Genomic DNA, 14,615 nt, shown 5'->3' with positions numbered 1-14,615 from the left:
GAACTAACAGAAAACCAATGAATAATACTCATTATTGAATCAATCAAAGAATTCAATGTACAATGGCCTCTCTCTAGGAAGCCGAACCTTCCTCCATTGGACAATGTTCCAGTAAAAAAACTCAAAGATACAGAATGATCTCCTCTCCTTTAAACTAACTTCTATTTATACTCTCCCCTTTCCCTCCAAACTAACAACTAACTGATATCCTACTGTTTTCGACCCTTCTTAATTGTCTAACAGAATGCTTTCCAACATGTGATATTTAAAATATAAATTTGTAATATTGTTGGATAATATTGGCAATACATAAATCAGAAAAGCACAACCAGAACTACCATACCTGTAGGAAATCTATCATAGAATACAAATTTTCTTTTAGCTCGTTGAAAGGAGGAATAACTAACACACAAGCAGTCAAAATAGCACTGAGAAATTCTTGCAGGTGATCAATGAAGCTAATTGATGACTTAAACAACAACAGTTCCTGTCCATTCAGAGGATACATTCTTTGCATCCATGAAAAACGATTAGAAAGACCTGATAAGAATACAAAAGTAAAACAAATTGTAATATACTACAATCACAATGTATCTAATATACATAATAAAAAATTATTGTTAGAATAACTGTTCTTAAATAAATCTTATTTAAGACAAATTATTCTTTTGTATTTTTCTAAAGTTGGTATCGGACTCCTGCTCTGATTGTCTCTATACATCAAAGAAATTGCCATCCAGTTACCATTTGCAGCCAGACTCAATGGTCGTGCATCCAAACTCTAGCTGACGCACCATCAATGTATCAACCGAACTAGGCGAGTGTGTCTCCTGCGTCGTATTCCAATAGTCAGAATCATTTTAGACCACCACAGGTCAACTTGCCAAAGTCTTCTGAGCTCAATTCAACCATGTATTCTTTATTCCTGTACCATTTGGTGAGTCGTCCAAAGTTGCTCATGGTTTCTCTCTTTTGCAACCCTAGGGTTGCCCTCCATTCTTTCTCTGTTGCATTAAGGGACTATCTCATCTTTTTCAAGGACTCATCCTATAACTTTTGAGAAGGTAAATAGTAAAAACTACCTATCTTGGTCTATGATAGGAACCCGGAAATAGTTAGGCCCAAACCCAAAATATCTAAGGTCTATGTTAGACAAAGAAGGAATGGCAAAGTAGGGGATCAAAATGGCAAGAGAGTGAATGAGAAGAATCCTTCCATGTAACAAACTGCTGAGCTGGCACAATAGGAAAGGAGTGATATCGTTGTGTGGGTATAAGGTGTGCAAAGTTAGTGGGAGAGAGGGAGACTGGAATTGGTCGGGAATTGGGAGAGACTAGACACTCTCTAACTGTCTAGAGATACTTTTTACTTGCTTTACAGATTTGTATTCTCTTCCCTGGGATATACAATCTGTTTTCTTTACTAATAAAGTGAATATTCAGCTATAGTATGCTTCCTTATTTCTGGTATCTATCAATTGGTATCAGAGCACACGATTTTTACGGTTTGGATGGTTACTACAAGAACAACAATGGAGTCGAGGATTGAAAATCTAGAGAAAAGTATGCTTGACTGGAAGCATCAGAGTCAAATCCAAATGGACGAAATCAAGCAGCTGTTGAAGGAGAAAAATCGAGGGGACACAAGGGGTCGATCATGACAACGACGTTCTCCGAAACGATGCACGGAGGGGGAGAGTCAGGGTAGTCGAGCTGTTTTATCACGAGTTTCTGAACCCTGTTCCATAACTCGTGATTCGTGGAGGGGAGTCGACCACCGAAGGAGGATTACAGAGGGCGAAAATTGGAGATTCTACTATTTGCTGGTGATGATGCTTATGGATGGATTCACAGAGTCGAACGCTACTTCAAGGTGAACGATATGGATGACTATGAGAAGATAGGTGCGGTGTTAGTCACATTAGAGGACCGGGCATTGAATTAGTACCATTGGTAGGAGGAACAAACACCTTCACCAAGCTGGGTCCAGTTCAAGGAAGCAGTGATTCGGAGGTTTCAACTGGACTTAGTGCAGAATCCTTTTGGGCCATTGTTGAGCATTAAGCAAACTGGGACAGTATTGGAGTATAGGGAATAATTTGAGATGATTTCAGCCCCATTGAAGAATGCGGACCAGGTGATGTTAAAAGGAATTTTTTTCTAAACAGACTCCATGTAGAATTGCAAGCCGAACTGAAGCTATATAACATAGAATCATTATCAGAACTCATGGATCAGACCCTATTGTTGGAAGAGAAGAATTGGGCTTTGAAGCAAAGGGTGTTAGGCTCGGGTGAGAAAGTAAGCAAGAAGGAGACTTCTCCAATGGTGACCAAGATGGGTAGATCGTATAATGCAACAGTAGATTCTATGAAGAATAAATTGTATGCTAAGAAGCCCAATTATGGGAGTGTGGGTCCAACTGAGCCCAAACCGCAAAATGGGCCCAGTAGAGAAAAACAAATCACTATGGGTAGAAGGCTTTTGCAAGTTGAGTTGCAAGAACAGAGTAAAAACGGGTTGTGTTTTAAATGTGGGGAGAAGTGGGGACTTGAACATGAATGCAAGCTGAAGCATTATCAGTTGGTTTTGATGGAGGAATGGGAGGAGGAAGAATCGGAGGCTAGGGATGAGGAAGAGGAAGAAAAAATAGAGTTGGAGCACAAGACACTTCAATTGTCTTTAAAAAGTAAGGTGGGGCTAAACTCTCACAAATCTTTTAAGGTTTGGGGAACTATTGGCCAAAGACGAGTGCTAATATTGGTGGATGATGGAGCAACCAGCAGCATCCTTTCTAGAAAATTAGTAGTTGAGTCGGCTCTTCTAGTGGAGAATACCCCTATTTATACCATGGAGGTGGGAACGGGTGAGAAGATGAAGGGTAGAGGACTGTGTAAAGGAGTTCATCTTGAGGTGCAGGGAGTCAAAATTAAACAAGATTTTTTTAGGTGGAACTGAGGTGGTGTTAGGTATGGACTGGTTGGCTGACCTTGGTGACATTGAAGCTAATTTTCGAAACATGATCATTAAATGGGGAGATGAAGGAGCCAAGAAGGTATTAAAGGTAGACCCTTCACTAAGCAAGGCACAAGCATCCTGGAAGAGCATGATTAAAGCCTTACAAGATGAAGGAGTAGGCTACTATATTACATATCAGCAGTTGGAAGATATAGAAAAAAATCAACAACTGCTATATGATGAGATCAAGGCTGTCCTAGAGGAGTATAAGGACATTTTCCAGGAACCACAAGGGCTACCGCCAAGGAGAGAGCATGATCATGCAATCAATCTCAAAGGTGTTAAAATTCCAAATATCATACCTTATAGGTACCCCTATTATCAAAAGAATGAGATTGAAAAGAGAGTAGGTGAGATGCTACATGCAGGGATTATTAGGACTAGTACTAGCCTTTACTCTAGTCCTGCTATTCTGGTAAGAAAAAAAGATAGTGCTTAGAGATTCTGTGAGGATTATAGAGCACTTAATAAGTTGACAATACTTGATAAATTTCTCATCCCTGTAATAGATGAATTATGGATGAAGTAGGATCGGCTATATTATTTTCCAAACTGGACTTAAAATTTGGTTACCACCATATTCGAATGAGGGAAGAAGACATTCTGAAGACAACTTTTAGAACACATGAGGGGCACTATGAATTCTTGGTCATGCCATTTGGGTTAACCAATGCCCCTTCTACCTTGCAAGCTCTTATGAACAAGGTCTTAAAACCATATCTAAGGAAGTTTGTGTCGGTATTCTTTGATGACATTCTCATCTATAGTCCAAATGACAGAAGCCACCAAAAACACCTCAAATTGGTGCTTCAATTGTTGCGGGAAAATAATTTATTTGCAAATTCCAAGAAATGTAATTTTGGACAACAGTTGAGATATTTAGGACACTTGATTTCGAGAAAAGGAGTTTCGGCATACCCAGACAAGGTTAATGAAATGATAAATTGGCCGGTTCCGAAGGATTTAAAAAGGTTGAGAGGATTCTTGGGGGTCACAAGATATTATAGGCAATTTGTTAAAAATTATGGCAAGATTGCTTGATCACTCACAAAGTTGCTCAAGGACAATTTCAAGTGGGGAAATGATGCTCAACAAGCTTTTGAACAGCTCAAGGCTACAATGACAACTTTACCTGTCTTAGCTGCTCCGAATTTTGAGAAACCTTTTCTAATAGAGACAGATGCTTTTGGCAAGGGAGTAGGAGCAGTGCTTATGTAGGAAGGTAAACCCATAGCTTACATGAGTCAATCATTGTCTGATAAAGCTCAATGTAAGTCTGTCTATGAGAGAGAATTAATGGCTATAGTGTTAGCTGTTCAGAAATGGAAGAATTACTTTATGGGTAGTCATTTTGTGGTGCTCACGGATTAGAAAAGTCTGAGATTTTTGGCTGACCAAAGGATTATGGGGGAGGAGCAGCAGAAATGGATTTCAAAATTAATGGGTTTTGACTTTGAGATAAGGTACAAACCTGGTTGTGAAAATAGGGCAACAGATGCCCTCTCTTGGAAGCTACAATATTCAGAACTTTCCACCGTACAATTCAATGAATGGGATGGGTTGGAAGATGAGATTCAAGCTAATGCTAGATTAAGAGGGATCATCCAGGATTTATTGAAACAATAGGATTCATTTAATAAAAGGAAGATTGTATTATAAAGGAACTTCATGATTCAGTGTTTGGGGGGATTCTGGATTTTTCATAACATATAAGAGAATTTCTGGATTGTTCTTTTGGTAAGGGATGAAGAAAGAAATACAACAACATGTGTTGAGTTGTGTAGTTTGCCAACAAAATAAGTATCAAGCCTTGAACCCAGGTGGGCTGTTACAACCTTTGCCAATACCTACTCACACTTGGTCTGACATTTCGATGGATTTTATAGCAGGATTGCCTAAACCCAAGGGGTCGACACCATTTTAGTGGTTGTGGACAGGTTAACTAAGTATGCACATTTTATAGCTATTGCTCATCCTTACATTGGGAGTGCTTGACCAAGTGCATTTTATGTTGTATTACCTTTATAGAAATTTTTTTTCATTCTTTCCTAATCTTGATTTCTAAACAAATGTAATATTTTAAATATGATGACTTGGTGAGTCAAAAAAATGTCAGCCATAATACCAAATTCTTCTAGTTCTAACTCAAAACTCCTAATAAGTTTATTTCAAAAAAGATTTCAACAAGTTGATTATGCTCCTGTTGTAGACTTGTATCAATTTATTAGACAAAGGAATAGGAGGGTCAAACAAGAGATGATCTTGTAATTTTCGTCAAAAAAATACTAAAATTTCTTACTTAAGAATAAAAGCTCATTTATTTCAAATGTCAATGAAGAATATTTGGTTGAATGATTGTTCAATTGGGGGAAAGTAGAGTGAAACCAAAATATGTTCCCTTACATACTAAAGATAAACATGATAATAGTTCATTAAAAAGGAGGGGTAGTCCTTTGATAGGATACTGGGTAATAGGATAGAAGGTTGCCGAACGGTAAGATGCAAGGGGAAGCAAGCCGAACGGTGAAAGGCGGGAAGAGGTCAAGCCGAATGGTGAAAGGCATAGAAAGGTCAGGCCGAACGGTGGAAGGCAGTGAAGAACTGGAGCCGAACGGTAGGGTGCAGGGGAAGCAAAGCCGAACGGGAGCTGGACCCGATCGGTTGAAGATTGACTATCCTAACTGGGACAATTGTTAGGCTAGGCGGAAAATATTTAGAAATAATTATAGTAAATAAGAATGTATTTTAGGAAAATATTTTATTTAGAACAATATTCATATTTTATTCTAGGGAAATATTTTATTCTAGGGAAATACTTTATTCTAAGGAAATATTTTATTTAGGAAATAATTAGTATAAATAAAGGAAAAGTCTAGGGTTAAAGGTATGCTTTTGATTATTGATTTTTGTTGACAGGCGGCTATGCGTCCTGTGAGGGAGGTTATGCTCCCAAGTAATTGACAATTATTGTTTACTTTTGTTTATTCAGATATTAACATCAATAAAAGAGATTCATTCGTCTATTATCATTCGTTCGTTGTCTTTTCTACCTATTGTGATCGTGTTTAATTACATCTCCGACTCGGATACGTAACATCCTTTGAAAGGGCAAGAAGAAAAAGATAATATCAAAGCTCTTATATCTAGAATGTTCCATTATTCTAGGTTGCCTTTTAACCTTGTAAGAAACCCCTATTATGTGAATTCTTTTTTGCTTGTTGTAAATCATAATGTCAACGGTTTTATTCCTCTTGAATACAACGCATTAAGGAGAACTCCATTACAACAAGAAAAAGTACGTGTTGAGAGGTCACTAAACCAATTAAATCAACTTGGAACCAAAAAAGGGTTAACATAGTCTTTGATGGATGAATGGATTCCCAAAGAAAACCCTTATTATATTTTATGGCCACAAGTGAGGGATTCCTATTTTTCAAGAGTTGTTAACGCTTCTTTTAAAATAAAAAGTAAGCATTACATAGCTAAAAAAAGACTGACGTTATTAAAGTAAGAGAAGAAAATTTGTAAAAGTTATATCAAATGGTGCTCCTATGTAGAAAGATGTTGGAATGGTCATTGAAGTTTCGTTTCCTAAATTGTTTTGGACACCTTGTGATTGGATATAATAAGATAGGTTACTTGAGATTGAAACTGTAAAATAATTCTTGAGGGCTTAATTGATCCCTCTCATAATCTTTTATTTATAAGAATAAATTGATACAATAATACATTATAAATAAAGTAACCCTAGACACAATATAATCATGATAAATAGGACAACTCTAGACATAATATAATCATGATAAATAGGACAACTCTACACATAATATAATCATGATAAATAGAGTAACTCTAGACACAATATAATCATGATAAATAGGGTAACTCTAATCACAATATAATCATGATAAATAGGGTAACTCTAGTCACAATATAATCATGATAAATAGGGTAACTCTAGTCACAATATAATCATGATAAATAGGGTAACTCTAGTCACAATATAATCATGATAAATAGGGTAACTCTAGACACAATATAATCATGATAAATAGGGTAACTCTAGTCACAATATAATCATGATAAATAGGATAACTCTAGACACAATATAATCATGATAAATAGGGTAAATATTCTAATACTCCCCCTCAAGCTGGAGCATATAGATTGTATGTACCAAACTTGGAATAAATAAACTCACTCCAACAAAATCAACTTGTCTCGAATGTCAAGACAATAGACATGATAACTTTGGCTTCGAACAAGATGCACGTATGCTTTAGACCATAGAGAGAGAATGTCTATAAACCAAATTGGACTCAAACTAGCGTAACCAAAGAGACTTCTCATAAGCTTATGGAGAATAATATTGGACAACCACAAAACTTCAACTGGCACCATGAACCTTCAAGTAGGATGACTTTGACAAAGTTGATTTCCATAAAAAATGGACGACGAGTGGTAGACAACGACAAACTATAGAGACTGGATTTCCATCAAGTAAGGATGGGGCCTACATGGCTAAACGCGATAAACTGTAGAGATTGGATTCCATTAAGTATGGAAGGGGTTTGTAGTAGTTAAAAGCGATAAACTACAAGGACTAAATTGCCATCACTGACAGATGGAGCCTGTAGTGGCTGAAACAAACTGCAATGACTAAACTTCCATCACTGATTGATGGGATCTGCAATGGCGAAAACATATTGCAGGGACTAAACTGCCATCATTGACTAACGGGGGCCTGTGGTTGAAAGCAACAAACTACAGGACTAAATTGTCATCATTGATTGATGGGGCTTGTAGTGGCTTAAACATACTCCTCTTCACGGCGAACGACGGAAATGATGACGCGCCGATGACAAATCGTGAAGGTGGAAAATCATAATGGTCTCCATAATTCATCAAAGCATCCAAAAACACATCTGGCAAGGGGCTGGTGAAATTATTTTGACTAAGATTCTTAATCTTGCCAGAAATAAACTCCCCCTCATGTCATGAGCAACCTTCAACCCATGACTTTAGTGTTGAAATTCCTTGGTGTTAACCAGTTAATAACACCAACTCTCCTTAGAGACTTTTAAATAAATGACACAAGTCATCAAGAACATCACAGTTGCTACAATTTGCAAAGCTAAACAAATATTGTGAAAGGAGTCCACAATAAGGAACAATGCCGAAACAAAGGTAAAATGTTGAAAGAGTTTTTTTTTTTATTTGGTCGAGTGAGACGAACGGCAGTGGCACGATGTGATTCCGACACCGGGAAGGTGACATGTGACAAACACGCGCTAGAAGCTTATCAGAGAGAAGTCGTGCGTGACAACGCGTGTGGATGAGAATGAGGCAACGACTAGGGATGGGTCGCACTCCTCGAGGCGCACAAAACCCCTAACTTCGCTAGAGAAAATGTGACGACGACGAAGGCGGACGTCAGACAGATGTGGTGCGCGTGGCGACACCTAGATGAGAACTAGCCCTCTCGCTCAAGGAGGAAATCTAGATCCATTAGTCGTTGAACTAAATTGTGGAAGCAAATGCCAACAGACGACAATAGACAGTGGATGGCAGCAGACAGCAGCGGATGGTGGTCAACAGAGGACAGTGATGGACGGTGGTCAGCAGAGGACAGTGATGGACGGTGGTCAGCAGAGGACAGTGATGGACGGTGGTCAGCAGAGGAAAGTGATGGACGGTGGTCGGCAGCGGACAATGGTGGACGATGGTAGGCAGCGGACACTGGCGGATGGTGGTCGGCAACGAACAGTGGGAAACAACAGACAGCGACGGACGGACGGTGGCGAACAACATCGGACAGTGGCAAACGGCGTTGGACAGCAACAAACAGTGTCAGACAAGTTGCGAACAACAACTAAGGTTTGGAGACTAGACAGAAATCAGAACGAGACTACTCATTGAGGTATTTCAGAAAAGATGAAATTTTTAAGGCCGCCGGTGGCGGCGGCCACTAGCCACCAACGGCAATAAAGATAGGGTAGGAAGAGACTCAGAGAACCTGCTCTGATACCAACTTGAGATTGAAACTGTAAAATAATTCTTAAGGGCTTAATTGATCCCTCTCATAATCTTTTATTTATAAAAATAAATTGATACAAGAATACATGATAAATAAGGTAACCCTAGACACAATATAATCATAATAAATAGGACAACTCTAGACACAATATAATCATGATAAATAGGGTAACTCTAGACACAATATAATCATGATAAATAGGATAACTCTAGACACAATATAATCATGATAAATAGGATAACTCTAGACACAATATAATCATGATAAATAGGATAACTCTAGACACAATATAATCATGATAAATAAGGTAACTCTAGACACAATAAAATCATGATAAATAGGGTACATATTCTAACAAGGTTATAATGGGTAATAGGTGCAGGACAAAGAAAATAGTTTTAGGAATTAATTGTTGTTGGGTAGTTAGAAGTGGGTTGTCTTTATAAGAAGGCAAGGGGGGTCTGGTAGAGGGCAGTTTTTGGATTTGTGAATTGTTAGACTGGATTATTGTCCAGTGGAGGGAGAAAGGCTTCCTTGGGGTGATTCTTTGTATTCTGATTCACTCATACATCAATAATACATTCTATTCAGTTTTGTTTGGTGTGTTCTTCAGAGAAGGAGAGGGTTGTTCATCAGAATAATATTCAGTACTGTTGTTGTCCAGTATTTTTTGTGGGTGTGTGCTGTTTTGAGAGAAAGATAGACTTCTTGACCAAAGAAGCCTATCACCTTGTGTTGTGTGCTCTATTAATCTTACCTTGAAAAACATGTGTGCAACAAGAATATTGAAGGAAATTATGTCATTTATAGTGAATGTAATTGGGTTACAAAAATGGTTGATGATTTTTCTTATATTAAGAACTTTATCATGAAGCACTCTATGACAGATTAGGATACACATTTTGCATTTCCATGAAATTGACCATTTTCAACCATTTCTTTGAAGTTGATTGCTAATGGATTGCAATGAACATAATCACTAAAGCATATTCAAAACGTGAACCTTAATATATCAGGAAGTGGTTCATTATAAAGTTCCTAACATAAGAAACATCATTCGCAATTTCTGTAACCCAACTATATTCACCACAAATGACATCATTTCCTTTAGTATTCTTTGTTGTACTTATGTTCTTCAAGGAAAGATTTAAGTGTTTGATGGTGTCCAAAAAAAATATTTAGGATATGAAACTTCAACGATATTCCATTTGCACATAGGAGCATTCTCCTACTTCTTTAAGAACTTGAATCAATGTGTTAGCTATGTAATGTTTATTTTTTATTTTATTGGTAGCATCAACAACTTAAAAAAAAAGTTTAACCCCCTAGCAGTAATAAAATTAATTAAAAATTTTCTCAATCCATCAAAATTAGGTTAAGTAACCTCTCAACATGTGTTTTCTCTTATGGTAATAGAGTTGTCCTCAATGCATTGTACCCAAAGGAATAAAGCCACTAAGATTATGATTTATAGTAAAAAAATATGAATTCACATACTAGGGGTTTCTTGTAACATTAAAAGACAACCCAAAAGAATATAACATTTTAGCTATGAAAGCTTTGAGATTGTCTCTATCTTCTGTGTTGAATGCTCTCTCTACTATATTACTCTTCCTCCCCTTTTAATGAATTATTCTCATGTCTATCTTTTGTGGCTAAGGAAACATACTTAGATTTCACCCTATTTTCTACCCTTCAACAACCAATTTCAATTCATCAAATATTTTTCATTGACATTTGAGCCCATAATAATTTCAGTCTTATAAATTTTCAATAAATGGGCTTATACTCTAGATTAAGAACTTTTAAAAAAAATTACAAGACCATCTATTATTACCCCTTCTTTTTGTTCATTTGTCTAATAAATCGACATAAGTCCATAAAGGAGCATAATCAACTTGTTGAACAACATTTGAAATAAACTTAGAATTTTTGAGATAGAACTAGAAGAATTTGGTATTGTTGCTGACAATTTTATTACTCACCAAGTCATCAAAAATAAAATATTACATATGTTTAAAAATACATAAAATATTACATAAGAAAAAATTTAGTAGGAAAGAATGAAAAAAAAAAAAAGCCTGTAAAGGAAAGAAGAACACCTTAATAACAAGGTATACCTTAACAACAAGGAAAAAGAAGAGATAAAATGCACTCAATCAAGCATTACTCATAAACAATAACAAGAATAAAAGAATTGAATATCACTTTAAATCATTTTCCTTTCCTACACCTTTAATAAAAAATTAAAAATGAAAGTTCATATATATAAGCATTTTTTGTAAGGTTGTTATTGTTTATTTGCCTATTTGTTCTATATTATATTCTATCAATCTAAACAAAAACAGAAAATATAGTCTCAAAACCAAAAAAACTATATATTTTTATTTTAAAATTATCATGTAATTATTGACTCTAAATCTTGTACAACGGATGATATGTTAGAGAGCCCAATCAGACGATTAAACTGTCTGATGGAAGAAAATAGAATACTATCTACTAGAGACCATCTAGTAATGTTGGGGCTAATTACACCGTGTAGTCAGTTCTGTTGTAACTATCTTAACAGTTTTTCATTGAATCGTTTTAAGTTATTCCTTAGCTTAGGTGTTTTATATAGAAACTGTTATGGGCATGGAAAGTATGATGTATTGTGATACCTTCCAATGATAATAGAGTGCTTTCTTTCAATCTTATTTTAGTGTTTCTTGCTTTGTTACTGTTGTGAACCCAACAACAATTGGCATTGTCGAAGGTGTTATACAAGTAGAGGACTCGTGGGTAGAACACTTTTGAGGTGGAATGAAAGTTTGCAATGTCTGGAGACTCACACTTGAGAGGAAGATTGTGGGGAATTTAAGTATGGAGTCAGAAGTCCCCGAGTAGAGATAAGTAAGATTAGAAATATATATAAAGAGAAAAACCCACAAACTCATTGTCTTAATATTTTAGGTTAATGGTGGCGTCAATATAATATAAGGAGTTGGTTCATAGCTCAAGAAGTATCAAATCCACATGTCTCAGGTTAGGTACCAACTCTCCCAGGTAAATCCATTAGAAGAACCCAACATATACTATAATATAGCTATATTTCTAGTCGACATGAAATTTGCAACAATAATACATTATGCTTCAGAGTCAACAACCGAAACATGGGAGAAACTTGGAAACACAATCAAATGATGTTAATAATACATGCTTCTTCTCATGTGTAACAAGGATAAGAAAGAATGTAACATTTTAACAACGAAATGTTGCTTTTACATGCAATAACAGCTACAGCAAACCACTATAGTAAATTACCTTGTTCAGTGCCACACACTCCCTTAGGTTTTCCAGTTGATCCAGATGTGTACATCACATAGCAGAATGATCTTTGTTTTCCATTAACACATGGCCATGCCAAATCTGTTGGACCACTACAATCTTGTAGTTTTTGGCCAATGGAGTAATTCAAAACTGGACAACTACTTGACTTTACCAGCCAATGTGATTCATCAAGCTTCTCCAAATTTCTTTTACCAAAAGAAGATTGGGATCCTATAATGAGATCAACGTTTGAAGAAGAGGCAATTAACAATATCCTTTCATTTGGCCAAAAAGGATCTAGAGGCAGGAAGGCTGCCCCACACCAAAGTACCGAAAGAACAGCTACGATATATTCAACAGAAGGAGGCATATAAATCCCCACTATCTTTGGCCTATACTCTTCACTTGATTCAGCTATCGCCTCTTCACTGGGCATGACAGTTTCCAAGGACTCAGGTTTCTGCACAGTTCTCTTTTCACAGTTGACACCATTGCTACCTGCAGCAGAATACAGGATGCAAACACAAGCTTTTCCGCATTCATACACACAAACTTTTCCACATTCAGGCATTTGTAAAATCTTTTCAAATACAGACATTTGAGAAGTGGAATCACATATTTTCTTAACCTGGACTAACCATCCAATAATTCCTTATTTACTTTTTTCGTTACCATGTAATAGGTGTGAAATATAACTGATTTCGCCGATAACTAATTTTGATTATAAGACCTGATTGGCCACCTTAAGCAAAGTTTTCCCTTCCAACCACATTTTTCCATTTACAAAACTAAAACACAATACCTTGAATAAGAAATTCGAGTCCAGTTCTACTCCAAGCAACGTAATGTTGGTGCGTTGTTCACTTTTATAAACATTTTCATAATTTTCACAATTCTAAAAATGAAAAAAAAAAAAAAAAAAAAACAAAACTACTCCCTTACTCTCCCTTCAATTTCATCGAACCAAACAGCACAAGAAAAATTCACGGCAATTTCACTCAATGCTGCCATTTACAAGCAAGAAGCTTGCTCTTGAAACTGAAAACTGACTACCTATCTAACCGTTGCAACCCTCCCGAAAGTCTCACGTTGATTAGGTGCTAGGTATTTGTTGCCAAGGACGGCTTTAATCACCCTTCTCCCTAAACTCACTGAACCCACTAAAGCAAAGCAGAAAAAACTTTGAATGTTGTGAACTAATTAAAACAATGCATTTAAGTGAAACACTATATTCGAATAAATTCCTCTACAAAAAATTCTAGAAGACGAAAACTGAAATAACCTTTTTCCAGAAACTCAAATTAGCTTATGAATAAGCTAATATGAGAGAACTTTACCAAAAAAACTTATACATAAACTAATTTTAACTCGTTTTATTGTTCTCTGTTTAAGTGTTCCTTCAAAAGTTTATACACACTAGCTAACAATCTAAGTACCAAAACGTTCCATCGTCGAGTGAATAACTAACCTGGAGATTGTGCAGTGATCAAGTGTGGGTCATCCGCACCAAGCAGGATAGAGCGGAGGCGTGAGCTGAGGGAACGAACCGCATCCAAGACATGAGAGTAAGTGAAGCACCGGTCCCCGTCGTAAAATGGCGGAGATATGGACTCGACGTGCTTCTCTAAGAGGGCGGCAATGTCGCCGTTGAAGTCCGTGGTGGTAGAATTTTGCCGGCGAAACTCCCGGCTAAGGTGCGCCCCGCCGGTAGCATGAATCACTGCGATTTTGTTAGGGTTTGCGTACGCTGTTCGAAAGAATTCGTGAGAAATGCAACAGAACTCTGCCTTACTCCTCTTTCCTTCGCAAGTCATTTCAGTGTTCATCGGTTTCGTTCCGGTTATTGTGAGGTTTCGTTATTTAAAGTGAAGCGGCTTATATCATTTTATACTAAAGTGAAAAAATACCGGATTAAATATGATTTTAGTTTCTAAATCAAGTAAATTTGTTTTTAGTTCTTTCTTTTAAATAAGGTATATTTTAGTCTTTCTTCCTAAGAAAACTTTAATTTTTTATCCTTTAAAACTAACACGTTAAAAATCATCTGAGTTGGTTGATGGTGTAGTGCTACATAATTTTTTTTTTCTGACATCACTCCTGTCGGATTTTCTCCTTTTCTATCAACCCAACCCCATTCCCCCACCATGGACCTCAACCCCTAAACGGCGCAACGCCCCCCCTCCACCTCCCGCTGCCCTTGAGATGTTCCCATTGCCCCTCAGCCACCGACGATCCCCTCAGCCACCCGCTGC

At 36.9% G+C, this 14,615-nt stretch overlaps 1 protein-coding gene across 2 annotated transcripts in view; it reads right to left on the bottom strand.

Annotated features, from left to right (window-relative positions):
• The window catches only part of LOC124849010 (putative acyl-activating enzyme 19), a 42,146-nt gene extending 27,943 nt beyond the window's left edge, over positions 1–14,203 (bottom strand). For both annotated transcript variants that reach the window (XM_088105691.1, XM_088105692.1), the window contains exons 1-3: positions 13,832–14,203; positions 12,358–12,861; positions 344–540 (exon numbers count right to left, since the gene is read on the bottom strand). In XM_088105691.1, coding sequence (XP_087961817.1) covers positions 344–540; positions 12,358–12,861; positions 13,832–14,189 — 1,059 coding nt within the window. In that variant the 5' untranslated portion in view covers positions 14,190–14,203. The remainder of the gene's footprint in view (positions 1–343; positions 541–12,357; positions 12,862–13,831) is intronic.
• Positions 14,204–14,615: the final 412 nt, after the last annotated feature.

This window comes from Vigna umbellata, chromosome 2 (assembly GCF_029865625.1).
Source record: "Vigna umbellata cultivar VRB3 chromosome 2, Vumbellata_1.0, whole genome shotgun sequence".
Taxonomy (NCBI): Eukaryota; Viridiplantae; Streptophyta; class Magnoliopsida; order Fabales; family Fabaceae; genus Vigna; species Vigna umbellata.
Note: the sequence above shows the minus strand (reverse complement) of the source record. Positions and strands in the feature narration are given on the sequence as shown.